At 46.3% G+C, this 25,430-nt stretch overlaps 1 protein-coding gene across 1 annotated transcript in view; it reads right to left on the bottom strand.

Annotated features, from left to right (window-relative positions):
- Positions 1–5,652: 5,652 nt before the first annotated feature.
- Positions 5,653–25,430, bottom strand: part of C9H3orf20 (chromosome 9 C3orf20 homolog) — a 42,849-nt gene continuing 23,071 nt past the window's right edge. The window contains exons 10-16 of the mRNA XM_076940130.1: positions 24,177–24,300; positions 22,753–22,999; positions 15,380–15,683; positions 13,683–13,790; positions 12,463–12,605; positions 7,431–7,565; positions 5,653–6,945 (exon numbers count right to left, since the gene is read on the bottom strand). Coding sequence (XP_076796245.1) covers positions 6,849–6,945; positions 7,431–7,565; positions 12,463–12,605; positions 13,683–13,790; positions 15,380–15,683; positions 22,753–22,999; positions 24,177–24,300 — 1,158 coding nt within the window. The 3' untranslated portion in view covers positions 5,653–6,848. The remainder of the gene's footprint in view (positions 6,946–7,430; positions 7,566–12,462; positions 12,606–13,682; positions 13,791–15,379; positions 15,684–22,752; positions 23,000–24,176; positions 24,301–25,430) is intronic.

The following is a 25,430-nucleotide window of genomic DNA, read 5'->3' as shown; positions in this document are numbered from 1 at the left end:
TCACAATGGGAAGGCCCAGATGACGTGACTTTCACTAAGCCTTTAGACACAGAATGGTGAGAAGGCACCGTCACACCTGAAGAGCACTCTGTCACTCTTTTCCTTGTGCCAGACCTTAGGGTCAAAGACGCTGCTGCTCGGCTGGATGAATTAGATCTGACGGGTTTAATCGGTCCCCACGTAGCAGGGGCTAGTTAGCAGTAGTGACTCACCAAAGGCAGGTGGTTGTAGTTATCATAATGGGCAACACGTGTTTATAATGGCTCGCTCCATAATGGTCAGCACAGGCAAAGAGATTTTTATGGTGGCATGACTCGTGGATCTTTGGAACTGGCTAACTGGTCATGGTGTTCCCGTATGTGAAGTAGATAAGAAGCCTACTGCATTTTTGTTTGATCTATATAAGCAGAAAAATCCTCAAATGAAAGACTACATTGGATTATGGCAAGAAGGAATCTTGGCCTGGGAAGCAGTTTCTGACTTACGCCAGCTCGCAGACCAGAACCCTTTGAATGAAGGGAAGGCCAAGAAGGATTTTGCTAAAATCTTACTTTAGTCCTTCTCCAGAGGGGCTTATGGCCTTTTACACAAATGGACACAAACCCTAGCTCCTGGCATCCCATTCCATGTTCCTCAGGATTCTAGAACCTTCTCCAGAAACCCTAGGACATGTCTGCCACCTTTTCCCCCTCCCACCTCGCAGGTGGTTGCTTAAGAAATCTTAGCTAGATTTCTAAAACGTATTCACCCTTTCCCTGTCTTCATCTTGTGCCTGACACTATTCTTGCTAGCTGTGGCTAGCAAGCCACTCTGACTGTGGCCATACTTTGCTCAGCACCTCTGTGGTTCCTCTTCTCCATAGTAAGAACCAAAGTTCTTCCAGAAGCCCAAGCCCCTCCCCCAAGGCTGTTGCTCCTTTATGACTCCCCTTCCTCCGGGGCGGGGGGGGGGGGCTATTCCTTTGACCTTGTCCTCTGAGACCTGGAAAATCCTTGTCTGGTCGTTACTGCAAGTATGTACCCATCCCAGCCAGGACCTTTGCTTAGGAGGTTTTCCTCTCAAGACATTTGCATGGCTTGACTCTCACTTCCTTCAGGGCTTTGTTCAAAAGTCACCTCTTCAATCAGGCTCTCCCTTCACTGTTCCCATAGCCCCTGTCATTACTGGACACATCATACATTATACTGACTGGGTCTTGTGTCTCTCTCCTCACAGGACAAGGAATGGTTTCCTGACTGGTCCATTGCCATGGTTAGGTGGGAGCCACACACTCGAGTGCACACAAATATGTTGCATTTAAGAGAGAAGAAACATGTTGCCCGGGGAAATTAGCTGCCACTTAAGTGGCCAGCTTGGTACAACCATACTCAGCACCATTGGTGGCTTCAGAGGATATAATGGAGCCTGGCATTCTATTGCTATCTCCTGTAGAAGCTACCTTCTCAAATACCTGACATATACAAACAAATAAACAAACAACAAAAAGAAAACTCCAAATACCTGTCAAAAGCAAATCAAGGAAGGAATGTCCATCTATCACAGCAGGAAGTCATGACACCCCTGTTTTCAGCAAGAGCATGAAAACAGTTTGCCACGCTGTGTCCATAACAGGAGAGCATCATGACACTGTTGGTGTGAACTTTCTCCTTTACACGTAGCTGTAGATCTCAGAACGAGGGACGGTGCCACTCTTATTTGGAGTGGGTTTTCTCAATTAACCTGCCATTAATAATAACACCTCATGGACACACCCAGATGTTTGTTTCCATGGTCATCCGAAATCCTACGAAGCTGATAATCAAGAGTAACGATCATGCATCTTACTCCTCTTCTCTTCCCTCTTTCCTCATTTCTGTTGTAATCTAAGCCTGAATGCTAGCTGTGTAGTCAAAGGATTTGAGTTTAATGCTTTCTCAAGTGACTGCATCAGCTTGCTTTCCCACCAGCCATGAAAAAAGGCTGCGACACTGGGCAAATAACTTAACAGCTTGGTGTTTCGATTTCCACTTCTGAAAAATGACAGAAGAACAAAGCTTGGAGCTATCCCCAGACTTCAACGCATACTGTATCACAGTTAGCACAAAGTCTCTGTGGCCACGGTGAAGAACAAGCAAACACGCCGTGAAGCAAGAAGAGAACCCATAGCTGAAGCCGTGCAAGTGCTGTGGCCCAGCCGTTGACAGAGGAGCAAAAAAGATATGATGTGTATGAAAACACTGTAGCGCAGGCGTGCACCAAACGGTGAATCTGCACAGGATTTAAGCTTGCCACAAAGGCTAACTCGGGATGGGTCTTAGGCCAAGGTGTAAAAAGTCAGACTATAAAATGCTAGAGAAAATCTAAATAACATTGATTATGACAATGTCCTCTTAGCTTCAACAGCAAAGATATGGCCCATGGGAGAAAAAGTCGACAAGCTGGACTTAATCAAACTTAAATTTTTCTGTTCTGTAAAACATAATGCCAAAAAAATGAGAAGACAACCACAGACTATAAGAGAATATTGACAGAAGCCATATCCAATAAAAGGCTTGTTGTCCAAGGGCTGAGCCTGAAGCTCAGTGATAAGAGTTCTTGCCTAGCATGTGCAAAGTCCTGGGTTCCATCCCAGCTCTGGGGAAGGGTATATGTACGTGTGTGTGTGTGTATGTATATGATACATATGTACATATAATGTGTGTATACTGGTATATATAAATATATACTGTACTACATAATTTATATATATTATACATAATACATATGAAATATATAATATATTATATTATATAGATATATATAATGAGGAGACGACAACCTCATTGACAAAACAGACCAAACACCCAAAGAGACACTGCACTTAAGAAGAGATAGAGATGGTAAATGACTTGTAGAAAGAAGCCCATTAGGGAAACATAGTTTAAAAGGCAATGAGGTAGGTACCATTACACGCCTATTAGAATAACCAAGATCTGGGCTTAGGAGATGCCTCAGTGGGCAAAAGCACTGGCTGCACAAGCATGAGGAGCTGAGTTCAAAGCTCTTACACTGTCTGGGGTGGAGACAGGAGAATGGCCACAGCCTGACTTAGGTTAGCAAGACTTTGTCTTCAAAGGAATAAGCATGATAGAGCAGGACACCCAGTGTCCTCCTCTGGCCTCTCTGAATGTACAACTGTGCACACTTACCCTCTCATGCACATAGACACACACACACTTTTAGTTTGTTTTCTGTGTCTGTGGTAAAGACCATGACCAGAAACAACTTGGGGAAGAAAGGGTTTGTTTGGCTTACACTTACTTTCACATCACTGTCCATCATCAAGGGAATATAGGGCAGGAACTCAAGGCAGGAACCCAGAGACTAAGCAGAGGCTATAGTGAAATGCTGCTTAATGGTTTGTTCATGACTTTCTCAGCTTGCTTTTCTAGATGACCCAGAACCACCTTCTCAGGGGTGGCACCATCCACAGTAAACTAGGTCCTCCGACAACAGTCATTTAAAACAAAGTATCTGAGGTCACACACACAGATGGCTGGGACAAGGGGGCTGCGTGTGCTTCAGAGCCTATGTGTCGATATTACACTCACGATGGTTGAATAGAGTCTGTCACCTTTTTACACGCACCATGCTATTTCCTATTCCAGCTATCTTCTTCAAAATGTGGATCACATCCTCCAAATGGAAACTCATTAGTGGGCCATAATCTGCAGCAGGAAACCTCCCGCTGTAGTCCATAGCAGGGCACCTGGCCACAGTAACTCCCCAGCACCCATTCTCCACCTCAGGACCCCTCAGCCTTCCTTTTCCTATTTTCTTTGCTTCAAACTGGACCAGCAGTGGGCACAGCCCAGTCTCTCCCACATGTGAGCTGACAGCTTTAGGACAGCTCCGAGCTTTCGTCGAGCTGGGGAGCTGATGGAACCGAGAGAGGGTACCCACTCTCTCTGATTGAGGTCATTAGGAGACATCGGGCAGAGGAGCCTCAGCTAGGCTAGGCTTTCATTTCCAAAGGCTGGGCTGGGGGAGGGAGATTGCACAGATATGGGAATGCTATGCTCAAGGCTAATACTATTTCTGCTTGGCTGGTAGCCAAGCTCCTTAACCCTTCCTGATACTGGAGCCTGAGAGACAACCCACAGGTAGGTGGGTCCTGCTAGTGTGGAAAATGACAATGGGGGGATCTGCTTAATAATTGTAATTTGTTATCATATACATCTTCCAAAGTCAAGCTAAAGGCATTCCCTGCATTACATCTGGGGTTGCTACCCTGGAACATCACATTTTATGAATGGAAACATGGGGACCCAGAAGCCAAACTGCTTGTGCAGTCTCAGCACAGCTGGGAGAGAGAATGCATGGAATGACTTTACTTTATAAAAGAGACCTTCAAAGGTCTTAGGTGAGAGGCATCAGGGACCTCAGCAACCAGGAGCCTTGATTTGTGGTGTGCCTGATGGCCTTGGGTCGACATGCTGGGCTTCTAGTGGAGAGCCTCCCCTTTCAGCTTCAGTTCACTCTGGGATCAAGGCATCGATGGATGTCATTTCTGCTCAGGAGTCCACATCATTCATGGGTCCTGCATCTTGGTCCTGGGCCTTTTGTGGTAAGAAAGTGACTTTATATTTTTATCTAGTGTCACAGCTCTGATGTTTACCCATTGATTGTTGGGTTTTCTAGGTAGAGAACAGTCACCTGCAGTGACTCCATTTGATTCTTTCCTCTCGTGTCCTGCCCCTTGCTTTCTTTCATGTGGGGGCTCAGGTCTCCAGTGCACGTTGTCAGTGGTAGTGCTGGTGGCAGCGCTGTCTTCTTTCTAACCTCACTGGCCTTTAAAGAGTCTGTGTGAAGAAAGTGCTGGTTTTTCTCATCAACCTTTTGAATTTAAGATGTTGATCTACTTTTGATTTGCTGAGATTGTATCTGCTGCATTTCTTTACCAGTGAAGCTAGTGTTTGGTTTTTCCTCTTTAGTCAATTATATGGGGAGTGATGGTAATTGGTGTTTGACCTTGGACCAACTTTGTATCTCTAGGACAAACCTTACTTGGACATAATGCATTATTTTAAAATTGCCCAACCATTTCTGAAATGGCCTTAAATGTACTTCTGCCACTTTATATTTGTGTAAAGTGGCATTCTTAACATTGATGATTCTTAGCATTGATGATTCTAAAATCAAAATACCTATCAATTCTACAGGGTGACAAGATGCTCTAAGTTTTACAGCATTGAATATTCAGGCAAGATTATGTAAAATGCATGAACACATTCATGGCACAAGGATGCAAAGTTGCTTTCATCCTTAATAAATGGAAAGTCACAGGTATGCCAAAGAATTGTTTCTAAATACATTTATTATTATCAGTAAATGATTTGCATACCTATATGCCCAGGGTTATGTAAAAAAAAATTTCTTGGTCCCAAATGGGAAAAGTTTAAGAAGCCCTACACTAATCACAGCTCAGACAATCCAGCATCTTCCTGCCTTTGTGAGAGCCACTGTGGAAAGACGCCTACCTCTCTCTCTCCTGACATTTCCATGAAGTAAGGCTTTCCTCTTCTCTACCTTTTCCTCCTCCTCCTCCTCCTCCTCCTCCTCCTCCTCCTCCTCCTCCTCCTCCTCCTCCTCCTCCTCCTCCTCCTCTTCCTCCTCCTCCTGTTCCTCCTCCTCCTTCTCTTCCTCCTCTTTCTCCTCTTCCTCCAGGAGCAATCTGATGCTGCTCTGGAATTCACTACCTGCTTTGCCAGTGGGAGGTGCCCCTATTCACAGGCACCTCCCAGAGTAATAGGCAACCTGCATTGCACCAGGACCTGACCTGCCTCTTCTCCTGTGCACAGAGCACTAACTACTTAGCATATCTATGTGAGCACAGCTGAGCACACAGCCTAAAGGCCAGAGAGGTGCAGGTCTGAGGCTTTATTTTAGACTGTAGCCTGAGCAGAGGCCTTGGTTCTAACTTTCAGCAGGCTTAGGGGGACCTATCTACGACGACAGAACAGAACTTTAGCCTTCTTGCTCTTATCTGTAAAACACAGCACCAAATGCTGCCTGGAGTTAGGGACCTGGACTCTATTCTAGGCACAAAGGCCAAGGCAGACCCTTCACAGTCTTTGCTATGGGGATATGCTTCCTACCAACCACACAGTCGTGAGAGATCCAGCTCTCTCAGAGCTAAGGGACAAGGCAACAAGCACCAAGAGCACAGCTGCCTGGGGCCTGTGGATGCTGATAAATGGGCTCCAGGACCACGAACTCAGGGAAATGAGAATGCAGTCTACCAACATGTTCCATTGCTGGACTAAACGGGAAGGAGAGCCTGCAAGGTGTCTGCTGGACTCTGGCCTTCAGCCCACTCCTCCTCTTCCTCTTATTCTCCTTCCTCCCTTGGCATCCCTATCTGCTCTTCCATCCTTCTCTCTCCTGCCTGCTTTCTCATCTGTTTTCACCATTCCTTCATTCTCTTCTCCCCTTCTATGTCCTTCTCCTCTCTCATCTTCTTTCTACCAGAAGTCTTTGCCACTCAACAGAGGATGGGAGACACAGTCCAGCCCCTGCTGAGGCTCCCTAGGGTTGCTGAATGGTATAGTGGGAAGGCCCTTGGCCATGAGACATTTGTTCCCCAGAATGGTAGTCTCAGGCTTACTCCTGGCCATAGAGAAAGCTCTGAGATTGGGATAGCAAGTTTTCAAGAACCCAGCCTGAAACTAGCTATGAGGACTTCTGGCCTCCTTGGAGTCAGAGCTGTGGTGGCCTGTCCCACCCCCCACGCCTCATCCAGACACTAGAGACACATGCATTTATTGAAGGGGGTGGGAGACCAGGAGGTGGGGCTAGGTGTAGGGAGGGCATCGCTGGCGATCTCAGCATCACTTCTTAGAGTTTAACTTCTTAAAGCCAGTGGTCTTCTTACTGCTCCTCCTCGTTTTGGTGAAAGGCTGTGTTTCCTCTTCAGGCTGTTTGAACCTAAATACACAATGGGAAGATGCAGGTACTGGGCATCAAGGGAACAGGCAGGGAGCCTGGCCTCGCTGATGAGGGCATGGCCCTGGAGGGAGAGTTGCAGGGGACAGCCCCATCTTGGGCCAGTCGTCTGATCCTAGTACTTTTCTATCTTTCTGGAAAGGGGTGACACTGCAGAATTGGTATTTGGTTCCCTGTTAACCATCACCAAGAAACTTGCTGTAGCTGAGAGCATTCTCCATCCTTCTGACAGATGAATCTGGACTTGGAGCCTTGCTACAAAGTGTATCGCCCAGTGCACAACCCTGACACCCAGTGGGACACTGCAAAACAGGCTGTCAATCAAGGGCTGGCCTGGCCTACAACCATAGGGACACAGATTACCAAGGCAAAAGGCATGCTCTGGTAGGCTTTCATGGCCTATGTGCAAGGGAATCCTGTAATGAGCCATCTGTAATCTGCCAACTAGAGTCATGGGGAAAACATACTTCTCAGGGGAAGGAGAAGGTTCTTTTTCTATTTTTTCCACAAGCGCCACTGAAGACACACTTCCTTCATAATCGTCGGATGGGGGTCTTTTAGTTGACTCAGAATCATCCTGGTTTGTGACATAGGTTGACATGCTGCAGGGGAGGGTGACAAGATGACATAGCTTAGGGGGTCAGGGGTGAGAGCCCAGAGTTCACTGAGTGCTATCCCACCCTATTCCAGACCCTAGAGAGACTAGCAAAACACTCTTCTTCCCAGTTGTCATAAGGGAGAAAGTGTTTGCTCTTGGAACCTGAGGGCCATTGGAGGCCAGTTTAGCTTCTGTGAAGGACCGCATAGCTCTCCTTCCCATGCCACCAGCTCCTGGGTCCATGCTACACTGAGCACGGGCAATGCCCACAGGTTCCAGATGACTTTGCAAAGCAGCAAAGGAGAGTGGAGTAGAAGCCATCATGCAGTGCTGTTGGCCAAATGTATCCCTTAAATTCATATGCAGAAACCCCAACCCCAGAACCCTAGAATGTGGCATCAGTAGAGACACAATAGTTGAGATATAGTCATTCTGGAATGAGGTGGGCCCCTAATCCTGCATGACTAGTGTCACATCAGGGTAGTGCTGTCACTAAAGCCAAAGAGAGGCAAGAATGTGACTTGAGAGGGTCCAGTTTCCAGCCCCTAGAACTGAGATGACACAAGTCTGCTGCGTAAGCCATACGGTTTGGCTATTCTGGCTGCTCTAAAAGCACTATGCATGCACGGCAAACAGATCATTGATGTGAACTGTGCTCAGTTCTCAAAACTGGCAGTCCATAGTCAAGGAGTGCCTGCTGACACTCGTGGATGAAATCAGCATGGATGGCAGCCTCTCACTCTTCTCACATAGCAGAAGGGGGAAGCTAGCTTGTAGATATTAACTCCACTCATGTCTCTGCTCATGTGGCCTAGTCACTTCCCAGAGCCCACATTCCTAACACCATCACCATGGAGCTAAGGATTTCAGCACATGAACCTGTGCCTCGTGGCGGCTTGCTACAGCCACTTCTCTTCACTCGTCCCTGGTACCTCCTGTTGTGACTCAGTTGGCCCCACTTCTTCTAAGGTGGGCAGAAGAGAGGGGTACAGTACAGTCACGCAGAAGCAAAGAGTCCCCTCATGACTGGAAGCACACACAGTACAACCAAGCCTTTGATGTTCATAAAGATCACGACTGCTCACAAACCCTGTGAGGTTCTCACACAGGTATTTGCATACCGTATTATTTTTACCAGGTCTCACTCCAGTCTGTAAGTCATGGGGAACTTGATAGTTTATAAGATGCTCTGCCCTTCATAGACTGCCTGCCGTTTACCAAGTGCTGTGCAGGTGGGGCACTTCATAGGTGACTGGGCACACTGTGCATGGCTCATGACAGCTTGCAAAGTGCTCTGCTACTTAGGAGGAGCAGGTCTGAGAGGAGGCCCAGTGGTTTCTGAGACCCTTTCTACTTCACAGGGCACTCGGCAGCTCCCACTTGCCACCGTGACTTACCAGGGATATGGGCAATTTACAAAGGATTTTGTCTTTCACACATTTCATAATTGCTGTCAGTGTTCTCTGTGGTCCACTGAACACATTACAGTTTACACAACATTCAGCTTATAGGGCCAAGATTGTTTTCAAGGCGTTTTTGTTACTGTAGAGTGTGGCTGTTTCTGATGGATTTTGGTTGTCTCCTGTAAAAACAACCCTAAGATGGTTATATCCCATCCCTTCAGGCCATGACTGAGGTACAGAGAAGATACAGGTCACAGTTGTAGTGTAGCCTGGATTTATTTGCTATTTATAGTACATCCTTTTCCTTGCTCACCCTCAGTTTCTCCTTCCATAAGGTCTATGTGCTGTGCCAGGATCTCCTAGCTCAGGGTTCTGGGTTGCTTTTATAGACACAGATACCTAACCAGACTCTAGCAATAGAGAACAAAGAACTTGGAGCCCACAGTTCCACATTCCTCTCCCTGATGACCATGTCACATTCTACAGGCAGCAGAGGACCCCAGGACACCACAGGCACACTTGCAAGTGTTACACAACTGTGTACTCTGATGCCACAAAAGGAAAGTAAAAGCAGCAGCAGCCTAAGCTTCCTTAGCAACCAGGAACAGACAAAAAATTGTCTTTCAAGTGTCCTCTGTAGACAGTCTTCTCAACCTGATTGTGAACTGTTAGCAATTTGGTGGAGTCCGGGGCTAAGTGTTCTTCTCCCTTCCCAACTAGATTTAACAACTCTTCCCTGATTGGTCCTATTTTTCACTTTATTTGCATACCCACAATTCAGCCAATCAGGGTCCAGAGGGTACCCAGTACAATCAGATGTTCTGAGGATTGCAGAGACAGAACTGTTGCTGGAGGGAAGAATCAAAAAAGGTAGACTTTAGGTTGGGCTCCAACTTTAGGTTGTTCATCCTCACTGAAGGAAGGCTACGCTCAGTGAAGGCTGCCTTCAAGACAGGCAGGGGACAGAACTGTCCCTATTCTCAAAGTTCACTTGAGCCAGCCTCTGGGGCATGCATGACCTCTACTTCAGCAGCAGATGAGAATTCATTCTTGACTTACTTCCAGCTTTCAAGACCTGCGCTCTGGGTGTTCCTGTTGTTGACTAGCAGATTCATTCTGCAGGAGCCTGGGTTAGTGCCCTGAAGTCCTCTAAGAACTTTTAAGCTGTAACACTCTTCAGAGCTGAAAGAGCTCTTGGCTAGCATCTTTCTGCTAACAAGAATTCAAACCTGATCCATTTAAATTGTCAAAACCCATGTGCCAACCAGTTTAAAGATGTTTTATCCTATTTAAAGCTGTTAATGCCAAATTGGCAACAAAGGCACCTCCTGGTGGTTGTCCTCACTGGCTGCCCACTCCATTCTTGAAGGAGAATGGGATAAGGACCCAGGTAGAAGGAGACAGGGATGTTTCCATTAGCCATTTCATTACATTGGGGCCTCCTATATAAACATGTACCTTTTGGAGCTGCTGCAGGTTAAGCTCCTTTGTGATTCCATCGGACCAACTTTTTTTCTGTCTGGTCTGCTCTCCCATCTGCTCGGCCTCCATGAATATCTCATACTGCTCTATCCTGGTCTCTCTTGTACCTAAGTCCTTGGTGGAGCGTGAACATGGCAGGGTAACACCTCTCTGCTTACAGTTACCAGTGCCTACAAACCACATGTGACCTCCCTTTAATGTCCCCAACCCTGTGAAGAAGGGTAAGTGTCGTCAGTATTTGTACAGGTGGGCATAGCCTCACTTGGGCTGGTCAGTAAGGACCACATTTTACATGTGCTTCCCACTGCGGCTGTCTGGCTACAAGCTTGTTATGCCCTCCCACCTAGAACCCAGAGACTTGGGTTAGGGGGCTAAGTTCTGGGTTCATACATACATTTTCTTATGTCATAGCCTTTGTCTCAAACTATAAAATGGCCACAAGCACAGTGGGGCTTATAATTAGACACCTCGGCAATTGTTCAAAGCATAAATAAATCTCTCTTTCTTTTCTGTTTCCTAGTATCTTTTAAAATACAGGAAATCTAAGGTGCTAGGTTTATGGTCATAAATGTCCAATAAGACCCAATATATCTCCAGCACATTCTTTTTTGTAACTGTGAACATTTTCTAAGACTCAGCTTTACAACTCCCTGGACCTGCCAATGTCTGGTCTCCAACAACTCTATCACCTTCTTCTCTTTGTGTTCTGAATGATGGGGCCTCAGAACACTTAGGATGTTCTGTCTGCCTTCCTTATCCTCATGGGCTCTTCCTCCTCCTGCCTTCTCTACTGAGTACTCCAAAACACTGAGGTCACTTGGTGTGAGCTCCATGGACTTCCCATGAATGGATCTCCAGCCTCGGGGTGAAGCACACTGACAAAACCCAAATCAGCTCCCCGGGGTGAGCTGGCATCAGGATAGAAAAGTGCATCTAGGTGTGGTGACACACACCTTAATCCTAGTACTTGGAAAGTAGAGGCGGCAGATCTTTGAGTTTGGGGCCAGCCTAGCCTACAGAACAAGTTTCAGGACAGCCAGGTCTACAGAGAGAAGCCATGTCTTGAAAAACCAACCAACCAACCAACCAAACAAACAAACAAACAAACAAACAAGGTAGACATCTTCAGGTCTGTGTGAGAATGGATTTAACTTGGCACTGTGGGGGTGTACAACAGGTGGCTCAGGTCTGCATACAAATATTACAGATAACAATTATCCTAGATTTGATCATTGTTTACCACTTACAGAGCTTGTTGACACACACTTTTTGTGGAATCCTTAAAATTTTGCAAGACTGAGTATTATTTTCATTTTAAAGACAAAGAAATAAAGACTGGGGAGCCCACCTGACTACTTGACAGTCACCAGATAATATAGGGTAAAGCTGGCTCCAACTGTGTCTTGGGACCCCTGACCAAGCAAGTTTCCCAGGAACCTGCACCACAGATCACAGTGGAATCTGGAACCTGCTAGTGCTCGCTGGATACAGATGTTAACGTAAAGCCCAGGCTCCTCTTGAGTTTAGACACTGCCTTCTCCCACTCACCAGAGCCAGCCTGGACATGCTTAGTAGGAGTCAGCACCTAGTGAGATGCTCATACCTAAGCCTACTTCACCAAAGACTGTGTGTGTGAGGCCCACCTGGCAACCCAGCAGAAGCCAGGCTGAATGTGTGCACAAGTTGCAGATGAGGAGTATGGCTGGGCCTTCTGCCCCCCCAAAATATGTTTTTCAATATCTCCAGTTAAGTGGGGCAAAGCAGCAGTGCCTTCTGTTTCCCACATAGCCCTTTATACAAAGTTATGGCTCAGAGAGACAAACAGCTTGACCTTGTAAACCTCTTCCTGCCTGTTCTTCCTTCTTCCCCTGCCCACCTGCAAAACCCCTCTTTTGCTCAGGGGACTGTAGAGAGGCTGTACCCCACTTCCACACTCTGGCTTTTCCCCATCTCACCCTCTGGTATCACCTGCTGTCCCACCCACCATCCCTCCTGGGATGGCTTGTCCAGTTTTACTTGAATTTGTAGTTGTCTGGCAGGAAGTAGCCCATCTTGCAATCCTGTCGAGCCCGAAAGATCTGCTTCAGCAGATTCTGCTTGCTGAAACCGTAGCCATTCAGTACACATCCCCCAAAGAGGAGCTTGCCCCCAGCAAACATCTGTTGGAAAACAGGAAAGAAATGAAATAAGAAACACCCTCGGTATATTGACATAGTAACCTGACTATAATGACAGCCAAGTTCCGAGTCTTAGTTGGACTGGCCGCAGGCTGCTCAGAGATGGTTTAGGATTCAGGCCTTTGACAGCATGGGCAAGCACACTACCCTCCATCAGCAATCAGGGGAGACACAATTGAGCCCAGCCTCTGCACAGGTCCTCCCGAGTCACAGGGCAGCCTAACCTGCCCAGCTTTTGGCTCCTACTGGGAGCCTTTCAGAAGTACACTTCATGTATCCCCTAGGGTGCAGAAAGATCAGGTTTTTACCCACCCACAGACTCCTACCCACCTGCCTTCAGCTGTCTACCCTCCTACAAAACCACATATCAAGATGCACTGTTCATCTCATCCTATGGAATGGGGTTTTCACACTCTCTACTCTGCATATCATTCTCCAACACGGATACCAGTCTAGAGATGGCTAGGCATGGTTATTCATCTTAACATTATTATAAAGGGGAAGAAAGGGAGAAGGGAGAGAGGGAAAGAACCTAACTGTCCAATAAAAGGATAGTGATAGCAAGGTAAAAATTCTGGTGTTATATGCTCAAGATGTGGAAAGGTGGTCTGTTATTGGAAAAGCATTGCCCTCGTTGCCCTCGAGTATGCATGTAGAGAAAGACAGCAAAGTCCAGACACTATGTTAGGTGGGTGTGGCCTAGCAGGGGCTTCAGAACTTTAGTGCCGGAAGTTAAGAGCCTAGGTGATATAAAGTTGCCATTAGTTTCTAGATTGTATACCTGAGTTTTCAATAAGCATGTAAGGTTTGAGAATATTTTCATGTAATTTAATAACAATCAGATGAGTAGGCTTGATTCTCTGTGTGAATGTCACCCAACCCCTCCATCTCCTGGGATGGGGGATGGAAGTCTGTTGGGTGAGTCCTCAGTCAGTCCTGCTCTCTGGGCCTCACTGTGGATGGTAGAAGATCGGCAGGTCTTGTCCTCTTCTCCCTGATCTGGCTGACACAGTAGGGGCTGGTGGTGAATGTCTAGTCCTTATCAAGGCCCCTGCTCACCAAAACCATCCCGTGTATCACAGCAAACTTCTTCACCATTAGGGGCGGATCCTTCTGCAGGGGGCTGTCCAGGTCATACCGCAGCAGGCGGTAAGGGTCATGCTGGCACTGCCAAATAGATATGTGGGCACTGGTCACCCTGATGCAAGAAGATACACATTAACTACTCCCACATCCATCACTGTCCCTAGTGGAGGTTTCCAGATCTGCTCTGAGCCTTCTGTGGGGGAAGACTCCTCTGACTCCTCTTTACATGACACCACTAGATTTGCACTGGGATCTGTGGAATATGATATCCCTCACTCTGGAAGGTCTGAAGATGGGAGTGCTGCTATGTTGCCCAGCCCAGAGCACCGCATCTCTCACTGGCTTCCCCTACTGATCTCTTTGTGGTCTTTAGCCATTATGGGATTCGCGCATGAATGAGCAGCTATTAGCCGGGGCAGAAGCCAATTCTCCGTGAGGTCCACCACTACCTTCCAAGCCTGTCTCCAAGACTCACTGCCACTTGTCCATCTCCTTACTACTTCAGGTCAGATCTTGGCCCCATTCACACTGCTCATGGCTGTAATAAGACACTCAAGCACCTTATTCCTTAGGGATAATTATTAGTGAATAATTAATAGCCCCCAGATGAACTATAGCCAACTGTACATTTCCATGAGGAATTTCCGTGATACGGGTGAGCCCAGAGCAGGTTCTTAGTGAACATTCTCTAAACCAGAGTAGGCTGGAAATGAAAGGGGGACGGAGCATCTGAGTTAAGGAGGGCTCTAAATTCTGAGCTTCAGGAACTGGCTAGTATCCGGGCCTGAGGGTAGCTATGGGAGGGAACACTCCTAGAGCAGATCCCTACCCCAGGGTCCTCCTATAGATTCAGAACTCTGTAGCAACAGGCTCAAGGAGAAAGACACCTTGGAAGAAGTCCCCTCGCCCGTATGTCCACATGAGTCTGGGGACTCAGCCTTTCACCATTTCTAATACCGTTTTAAATGAAGGCACACTCAGTGTGATAAGGATGGACTTAGGAACTACTCTAGAGGGAGTAGGTTTCCTGTGCCCTAACCCTCATGCTCCAATACCCCTTAGACTTAAATTGGAACCTCAAACTGTCCTCATCCCTGCACAAGCAACTGCCAGGGACACTCAGCTGCCTGCCAAAGTCCTGAGCATCCTAGGAGGCACGTTCTGACCCCAGGAGGCAGAATTCCAGAGCTGTCCTGCCATGGCCCTCTCAAGGGCCCATTGTAGCTACAGCCATACCGGGACTGACTCATGCTGAACCAGTGGTAGGTATCCAGAACCTGACACAGGCCCAACACACGGGAGTGCTTGGGAACAGCCCAGGAACATTTACTGTAAGAATGTGGGTGGTGGGCATTGTCTTTGCCTTGAACATTCACTTCAGTTGTAGACATAAACTACTAAATTCTCTGAAAGAAAGGGGCTGTGCCTTGACCTTGTCTCAAGGGGCAGAAGCAGCACCTGACCTAGTGTGGTGACATTCATCCTGGAAGAATGAGCAGAAGAGTGATAATGGGACAAAGTGCTGCAGACAGAAAGAGGAATGTGTGCCAAGGCCCTGGAAAGAAAAGGAACTAACAGACATCCAACCCATCCTCATACAGTGAGGGTCATTTTGGGTTCTGCCCCCCTTGCCTTAGCCTGATAGGCCCCTCACATGGCCCTGGACCAACCTGGATGCAGGGTGAAGACCGGCCCTGCTGCCGATGGCTATACAGCGTGTCCATCAGCCACTGCAGCTGTGCGGTGAGGGTGGGATCCTGGCTCGACATTATCCCAAAGACCAGCACTTGGTTGGGGTCCCGGGGAGCAGACAGGAAGCGCTCCAGCTCCAAGTCGGACACCAGCGGTGCCTTCACGATGCATTTGCAGCCAGCCCGGATGTCTTCCTTGCGAATGAGCCTCCGCAGGACCAGGGGGCAGTCAGAGGGCGAGGCCGCCCACCTGGTGGGGCTGCGCATCTCTCTGGGCTTCCCTCTACAAAGAGGAGCACAGTGGCAGGAGCCTGAGGGCAGGCCTCAACCCCTCCCCAGACAGCTCTTGTTTCTATCCAGAAAGAAGCTCACTGCACTGCCCGGGCCATGGGCAGGTCCGGGGCTAGTCCCTCTAACAGTGTGAGGGACCCCATCTACTCCAGGCCTCAGTTTCCCCATGTGCAAAAAGAGGCATAAGAAGTTACTCAGCTTACATCTCAAAGCCATTCATGACTGTGATTCCACACCCCACATTTCACCAGTACCCCCACAAGCCTCTTCCTCAGTTTAAGACAGACCCAGAATCTGACTGCCCTCCATTACTACTGATATAGTCCAGCCTCTGATCGCGTCTTAGGGTGGTGCCTTAGGGTTTGTTTGGCCTTCCCTCTCTGATCTCTCTTGGAGCTACTGAGGGATTCTGTCAGAGTCTGACTGGGTCTCTGGAAGCCTCCTTGGGCTTTCTAGTTTACATTCAGTTGAGGCAGTGGCAGGCTGTATGCAATGTTGCTCCTGCTTCTCGCTCCCTGTAAACCCCTGCCACACTTCCCAGTACTCTCTCTGCTCACCATGCTAGGGCCACACTGACTTCTGATTAGGCCTTTGTTTTTGTTCCAGAGCTACAAGCCTATTCTCTCGCCACCTTTAAATCTATTGAAATGTCACCTTCCTAGTGACTTTCTAAGCACCCCATTGAATGTTTCCACCTCGACATGCTTTCTTGCCTGTTTTATCTTTCTCTCGAGCACTTCTTGCTGTTTAACATACCATATATTCCCCTTATTTATTCATAGTCATATCATCATCATCATCATCACCACCATCATCATCATTTCTCTGTATAGCCCTGGCCATTCTCTGAAGAACAGGCTGGACTCAAATTCAGAGAGCCACTTGCCTCTGCCTCCTGAGTGCTGGTATTAAAGGCATGCGCTGCCACCACCAGTAGCTTCCTCTTATTTTTTTTTTTTAATTATTATACACTCCTATTTCACTGCGGGTTCCAAGAGGTCAGCAACTTGCAGTGCTTTGATTGTTGGACTATGATAGAGCACTTGGCCCAGCAAAAATGCCACAGAAATTTGCCATCACTCCAGCATTTGTCAGCCTCCTGCGACGTGCTGACATAACACAGGCACCATTAGATGTAAAGTACTACTGTAAAATCATATAATAAAATCATATAATAAAATCATATAATAAAATATAAAATCCCTCTCATGATTGCCATTTTACACAGGATTTTACAGGATCTGTGGCCCTTGGAATAGGCATTACCTTGGCTAACTTTGTACCCCACAACATATGCAAGACAGAAACAGCTATCACCACATAGAGGTCAAATACAGAAGCTTATTCCCATGAGGGGACTGGTCTGCCCAAGCTCAATGAAACCTTTGCAGTATCGAGGCCTCAGACTAGAACCAAGTCATCCCAAAACAGGAGCAAGGCCTGTGATTCACCACTCACTAGTTAGTTCACTTTAAGTACATTCATTTTACTTTAAATGTGAGTGTTTTGCCTGCATGTATGTGTGTGCACAGTGATTCCCTGGAAGTTACGGATGTGTGCACCACCACGTGAGTGCTGGGGACCGAGACTGGTCCTCTGTGAGAACAACAGGCACTCTTAACTGCAGAGCCATCTCTCCAGCCACTCATTTATTTTTGAGACAGGGTCTTGGCAGGTATCCCACACTGACTTTGAGCTGATGGTAATCCTCCTGTCTCAGCCTTCTTGGTGCTAGGACTGTGGGCATACACTGCCATACCCAACCTTACAATTAATAATTCTTCAGAGGAAATTTGATGATGGTACATACTTGCTGATCAAAGTTGGTAAGAGCATCTGCTTGGGAGAGAGGGGAGAGAACAGCAGTGCGGCATGCATTTAGCTTATGTGAGGTCCTGGATTTGATCCACAACACCAAATATATAATAAAATAAAGTAGAGTATCTCTGGTTTAAGGATCTAACATCCAGGAGGAATGTTAATTCTATTCATCACGATTTATACCAGAGCAAATTCAAAGTGATCAAGGCTTTTAATGTAAGAGAAATAGACTCTACAATTTCTTACAATTTAGAAGAGCACAAATTATTCTCTTATTATTCTCCAAAGCAGGAGCTCCTACCCCAGCTGTGGTGAGCAAGTACCTGCTATGTGAAGACCTGGGGATGGATTAGAAAAGTCAACATTTGGGGCTGGACAGATGACTCGGTGAGTGAAGTTCTCGTTGTTCAAGCATAGGACCTGAGTTTGGGCTCCCGACACCCATATAAAATGCTGGGCATGGTGGGCCACATATATAACTCCAATGCTGGAGTTGGCAGAGACAGATAGGTCCCCAGGGCTTGCTGACCAGCTAGTTTAGCTAAACTGAAATCTCCAAGTTTACTGAGAGACCTTTTCTCAGAAAGTTAGGTGGACAACAGAGGAAGGCACTGAAGTCAGTTTCCAGCCTCCACATGCATACTCACAGATAAGCTCATAAACACACACACACGCACGCACACACACACACATAACACACACATGCACGCACACACACACACACACACACACACACACACACACTTTAACATATGATAAAGTGGGAACAAAGTTGTGAACAGTCAATTTACCAACAAGGATTTAGAACATGTTCTTAAATCTTTGGAAACAGAGAACTCACCAAAAGCAGCAGGATAGAAATACCAAAACTGTTCTTCCACTAAAGTTGGTAACACAGTTAGGGAAAGATGAAGATGGATAGCTAGGCGGACAAGCTGACTAAACCCCACCCAAACTAATCTTAGCAAAGTTCAGGGACGAGAAACTGCCAAGCTTTGGTGAAGGAAGCTGGCGTTTTAACTGTCTCCTCTACCACTCTTCTTAGTTCCTGTGCTGTTGTGAGGTGGAGGAAATGGATCAGGCTCAAGGAATGGGCTGTGCAGCTGACCTGTCTAAGGGTTGATCTTAGGATCTGCTTTGAACAGCCCCAGCAAATATTTGTTGAAAGCACTTGTCATCATCAGTTTCATCTGTCAACTTGACAACAGGGAAAAGAAAACCTCAGATGAGATATAGCCTCCATCAGAGTGGCCTGAGCTTGTCTGAGGCTGTTTTCTTTGTTGCTGGTTGATGTGGGAAGGTCAAACCCATGGTGACCAATGCCATCTCCAGGCAAGTAGACTTGGGCTGTCTGAGGGAGGCAGCTGAGCATGCCAGGAAAAACAAGCTAGTAAGCAGTGTTCTGCCATGGTCTCTGCTTCTGTTCTTGTCTCGTCTGTAACCTGCACACCAAGTCAGTTCTTTTCTCCTCCAATTTTATTTTGGTCAGTGCTTATTGCAGCAATGGTGAGACCTAACTAGAACACATGCAAAGGCAAAAAAAAAAAAAAAAAAAAAAAAAAAAAAAAAGTCAGACGTGACTGCTTGTGCAAGGAAACCACAGGGGTACAGACTTTAAAAAAAAAAAAAAAAAAAAAACAGCAAAGGGGAAAAAAGATGTGGGAGGAGCTAGGTAGATGGCAAAATGGAGGCTTTAGTCTCTTAAGGACACTGAGGGGTCTACATGTCGGGCTGGGGAAAGCCCAAGGACACTGTCATCTTTCACCTCTGGAGCTATGCAAGTAGAGTATGGAAGTTGATACGCAGCTGTGGACAGCCTGGGCAAAGGCTCAGAGTGATGCCCCAACACAGATCGGTTGGCAGCAGCTTTAGCCTCAGGGGCTCTGTGTTAAGCCATCAGCTGGCTGCCATGCTGAGGGAGTGGAGACCTCAAGAACTCCTGCACAGTAAAAACACAGACCTTGCAGAAAGAGTTTGTAAAAGTTAGTAAACAAATCTGGCACAAAGAACCCTAGGGAATGAGAGCTGGTCTTCTACAGTACTACAGTTAAATGATCGGGTTTCAGGAAAGGGTTATGAGGAATAGTCAAAGAAATTATAAACAGAACCTGCTCCTCAGGAAACTAAGACATTGGACTTCCTAGAAAGGGGACTTAAATTAACTTTTAGATATACCAAAAGCAAATTATAGAGCAAGAGCTAAAGGAACCCAGAAAAACAGTGTCTCATCGATCAGAGGACATCAAAGAGACAGAAATTATAAAAAGTAAAACAGAACAAAGCTAGAGCTGAATGCACAAGAGCTGAAAAGAAAACCTCTGCAGTGAATCTCAGCAGCAAAGGGAGGAGCAAGGCAGTGTGAAGACGGTAAACTTGGTACAAAGCATTCTTTGTGGTTTTTACAATTAACTTGTCAAGAGATAGGAACGTGTGTGCGGTGCTGCCGAAAACCCAATACTCAAGAGGCTAAAATAGAAGTAAACAGTTCCAGCCCAGCCTGGGCTATTCTTAGACCCTATCTCAAACAACAACAACAACCCTCTACCCAAACACAAAGAGAAACTTGAGAGCAAAAGGAGAGAAGCAATTCATTATATTTAGAGATAAGATTGACATCAAATAGCAAGTAATATATAAAAATATAAATAATACCATAATCTATATTTTAACACATGTTCTTCATAAGGGATGTATTTTGGATTCAAATATACAATTAAGTTGAAAATAATAGACTGGAAGAAAACGTATCGCACAAATAATCATTAGAAGAAATCTGGAGTATCTACACAAACACCGGAAAAAAGTAAGTAAAAAAAATCATTATATAGAAAGGGACTGGAGAGACTGCTCAGTAATTAAGAGCAGGTGCTACTCCTACTGAAGACCCACATACTTGGTTCCCAGCAGCTATACTGAGTGAGCCTAGGGGGTCTGACAGCCTCTTCCGTCCTCCACAAGCACCTGCAATCGTGTGCACATAGATGCACACATACATAAGTAATGCATAAAGTGTGTGCTTATGTTACTTTATAATGCATAAAATGAAACAAAAATTATTATTAAAAAAAAGAACATAACAATGGAGAGAAGTTCTTCCATCTAGAAACACACTGATTATATCAGCATGTACTGGACAGTGAGCACTAAATACATAAAGCAGAAAGTGGCTGAGCTGAGGATATACCACTAGGAACACTATAAACATCAAGAAGGGGCACACGGGGCTCAGCCAGTAAAGGCACCTACCACAGCTTGGCAACCTGAGTTTGATCCAGGACAGCCAGGGCTATACAGAGAAACCCTGTCTCGAAAAATTGAAAAAAAATTCATATTTTAAAATATATTTTTAAAAATATACTTACCTACTTATTTTACAGGCATGCATGTGCTGTGGGCATGCATGTGCCATGGCACACATGCATGTGGATGTCAGAGGACAACTTGTGGGACTCAGTTCTCTTCTTCTATCATGTAAGTTCCCTAGGAATTGATCTCAGGTAATCAGTTTTGATGACAGGGGCCCTTACCTGCTAAGACATCTCACAAGTCCCAAAAGATACACATTTTTAAGCTTTAAAAAATAAACAGATAAATCTGTTGAGTTCCCTCCATATGTGGAATGGCCTCTCTAGCATAACAAGACTCCTTGATCAATCTCCTGTGTTCTCAACTCTTATCATGGCTTCATTCTCTTAAAAAAAAAAAAAAAAGATTTTAAAATTACATTGTACAGCCATCTTTTTGGCTACTTTGTAGCTTCTTTTTTCTTCCACCCTTCTCCACCTACTTTTTTACCCTTTTCAGCCCTTAATGCTAAATAAGAGAGAAACAAGGGTAGAGGGGAAAGAGGGCAGTGTTATCCTGAGAGTACTTCTTGCTGATTAGGAGAGTCTAGTACCTGGGGCAAGTTTGACCTTCACTGTCAGGCTATTTTCTTCTTGTTGTTGTTTCTTCTTTGCACATGACTACTTAACAAACTGCAACCAATATCCAACCAAGAATTCACCCCACCTTTCAGAGCCTTAGAATTATATACCCTCTGGAAAGTTCACAGAACTCCAAACATTATACAGCCACAGAAACTATCTGCAGCTGACAAAATCACATCCCTGCCAAAGCACTAGACAAATCACAGTCAGCTGTTGTGGACAGTCTGAAGCAGCCCCATATCCCACACCAGGGAGTAAAACAGAAACATTCTTATAATATTTCTGTGTTTAAAAGAAACCAAAATTCCAAACTTCTCACCACAACATTGATCATGTATGTGTATTTATGCCACAGCACATATGTGAAGGCGTGTAGTACGACTTTTAGGAGTCAGTTCTCTCCTTCTACTCTATGGAGCCATCTTGCCAGCCCCTTTGTAGCACCTGGCCACACTGATCTTCCCAGCGCTCACCCCCTTGTCTCCAGGAGTTGCTCCTGTCTCTCTTCTGCTTGTCTCTCATCCTTTACCCTCCCTTTAAGTATCACTTTACGACAGCTTTCTTGGCACCCTGATTGAAGGAAGCCTTTCCAGCCTCCTCCCAGTCACTCTGTTTCAGAAATGGGTTAGTCCTCTCTGTGGTGGACCAGAAGGTAAGTATCCCGGCCTTCAGAGGTGGATGGGCTCAGTCACAGAGACTACATTTCCATGCTATGGGGAGCAGCTATGGATGGTGCAAAATGACAGATGTGATTGTGCTCCAATAGAATATCATCAAAGAATACCAACTTTCCTCTCATCTCATATGTCATAAAGTATCCTTCCTTTGGTTTTCCCCAAAGTACTTTAAAATTGATAAAAAAAAAATTAGGCAGCCAGGTTAGGTCTGGTCCATGATCAGTACCTCTTAAGACACAGTGTTCTGAAACTCTTTCTTATTAGCCCAATTGCCATCTGAAATGGCATCATCTTGGGGCCAGTGAGATGGCTTATCAAGTAAAGGTGCTTGTGACCAAGCCTGAAAACTCAGGTTCAACTCTGGAACCCACACAGTGAAGAGAGAACCAATTCCCCTGAGGTGTCCTCTGGTCTCCACATTCATCCCATGCTGTGTGTGCACCCATGTGCATGTCTACACGTACACAATAAATGTTCAAACATCAGCAATATCATTTAAACACGTATTCATCTCCTATTCTTCTGCATCCCTAGAGTTGGAGCTACAGAGAGAGGGGCTTGTGTGGTTCCCCCAGCATCTGTATTACCCATTGCATCCCCTGACTCTACAGAAGAAATGAAGGACTAAGCCAACCTTGGTAAGACTTTGATCTGGACTTTGCTGCTCTTCTTTCGAACACGGACCAAAGATATAGGTATAGAATCCTCCTTCAATGCCTCCTCAATTATGGAGTCTTGTCGGGCTGAGTGGGTTCGAGTAAGTGTTTCTCCTTGGTATAAACTTGTCTTACGGATCCGATCATGATTAGACCCAGATTTCAACTTGACCCGACTAGCTTCTGTGTCTTCTTTTGGGTTGGGGTATTCTAAGGTGAACAGACCTGTCAACAGGAATGCTATTGTTACTTTCTTGAACCACCAGTTGGCCCGTGGGAGTCTGTCTTAGCTCACACTCACTAACCCTCGCTGGCTCCTGTCTAATCTCGATTGGTCTGCATCTAACACACCGCCCTACTCAGCAGTTTCTACTTGTTCTGCACGACCCAGCTTCAATCTTAGTTTCCCCAGATGCCCTGTGGGCCTTATGATCTCCACAATGCTCCACACTGAGGTTAGGTGCATCCTGTGCTCCCTTCCCTGAGAATACAGCCTCTCAGGTCTCTGTGCTGAGGCTGATTTCATCCTCCTCTTTGTTGTGTTATAGGTTTTTTGTGTTTGTTTGTTTGTTTGTTTTGCCTTCTCTACTTAGTCCAGTAGAAATTTCTGAGGACCTATTGTTCCCTCAGTCACCCAGCGAGCATTTATTAAATAGATGCAGAGCATAAAGACAACCCAAGACAGGCCCTTTGCCACTGAGAACTTGTGATGGAGGACAAAGGGGGTGGGCAAACAATTCACAAGACTGGGTAACAAGATTTATAACTTTCAGAGCAGCCATGAGAACCATCAGAAAGAGGTGGAGAGTCCCACTTTGTGAGGGAAGTCCAGGAAGATTCACAAAGGAAAGGCACAATTGAACCAAGTCTCTGCTGCAAAAGAGACTCCTTGTAGAAGCCATGTGGGGAGCATGGCTGCAGTCCCAGCTAGGAGATAGTAGCACCTTCTTCCCAAGGGCTATCAGCAGAGTGGAGAGCAGACATGGAAGGCTCCTGAAGCCTCTCATATGGGGCCTGAGAATGCTGTGTCTAGCAGTGACAGTCTTGTAAAGTGACTACATTTTTCTCTTCTGAGATCATCCACAGAGGAGAGAGGAGCAAGCGCCAATTATAAAGGATGACAGAGGGCATAAGGGACAAAGCAGAAAGGACACAGGAATGCACAAAGTCTGTGAGAGATAGGAAAATATCATAATTGCATGGAGACACTAAAAACACATAGCGGGAGAGCTCTGTTCACCAGTCCCAGCTGTGTCCCCTTGGATGATCCCCTTAGAAAATACCGGGTATCTCTACCTCTTAGAAGGCAGAAGCTCAAGAGATGGAAAAGACTCAACTTTAAGACAGGTGACCCAAGATTTGAGAGGCTTTCCAGTGGGCCTGGGCACCTCTCTCCCCTTACCTGCTGCCAGCAACACAGAGTTCATAAACTGAGTCACAGTCTTCTGAAACCGCTTCTTGATCTCAGCCAGGGCTCTGTTTATCTTTGACACCTTTTCATCGATGAGGCTGATTCTTCTAACTGGCTGGAGGGAGGCAAATGGGGTTGGGGGCAGTGGTCACCTGCCCTCAGGGAGCTGTCTGCCTGCTCAGCAGAACTGACTCTGCTCTGACGGTTAAGTGACTGTACCTTCTGCCTAGAATATATCTATCTCTGCCTCTCTTGACCCAGTCCTTTCAGTACACAAGGCCAGATCTGACTCAACTCTCCCACTGTAGAGGGCTTCCCTGATTCCACTGTGTAGTATGACCCTTTGACCTGACTCCCACTGTGCTATATGACTGCAAGGTAAGCTAGCACTTAATTAACTGGGTACATTTGTTCAGTCCCCCTAAACTGCAAGCTTTGAGGAGGTAAGGACTGTGTCTTGGTGTAACCTGATTTCATGCAGAAGGTGCTCAGTAAATGCTATTGCTTTATGAATGACAGGATGGACAGAGGCTCCTATGGAGCGCTCGCTGACAGTAGTGCTATTGCTTTATGAATGACAGGATGGACAGAGGCTCCTATGGAGTGCTCGCTGACAGTAGTGCTATTGCTTTATGAATGACAGGATGAACAGAGGCTCCTATGGAGTGCTCGCTGACAGTAGTGCTATTGCTTTATGAATGACAGGATGGACAGAGGCTCCTATGGAGCGCTCGCTGGGAGTAGTGCATAAGCATTTGTAGAATTCTTCCATCTGGCCAGCTACCAGAGTACTGGCTGTGGACAACTCCCTGCTGAAAAGCTAAGCTGGCCAAGGTTACAGAGACCGGCAGGTCATCCACATCACAAAGGGCCAGGCTCTCACCTGGAACTGGGGTTACTCTGAAGGGCCATTTGACTTCAGGACTTCCTGTGGTATCCCAGATACATCTGTATCAGCTTCCCTGAAGTTCAACCTCCCTCTGCCCTAATCCTCAAAGCAGTCATTTCCAGTAAGCTTCTGTGTGCTAGTCTCATTTTCTGAAGAAGCTGCTCTGAACAGCCAAAGGCCTCCATGGTACTGCAGAAACATGCACAGAGTCCAGAGTTCACTGTGATCAGTCTGTCCCCCAGAGGCCTTCCTTCCCTTGGTTCTTCAGCCAGTGGCATTTGTTTTCTACCAACCGCCCTCATCTACACGTTCCCATCATGTCTGCCTGGGGTCTTGTTCATTTTTTCACTTTCTTT

Source organism: Arvicanthis niloticus, chromosome 9 (assembly GCF_011762505.2).
Source record: "Arvicanthis niloticus isolate mArvNil1 chromosome 9, mArvNil1.pat.X, whole genome shotgun sequence".
In the NCBI taxonomy this organism is placed as follows: Eukaryota; Metazoa; Chordata; class Mammalia; order Rodentia; family Muridae; genus Arvicanthis; species Arvicanthis niloticus.
Note: the sequence above shows the minus strand (reverse complement) of the source record. Positions and strands in the feature narration are given on the sequence as shown.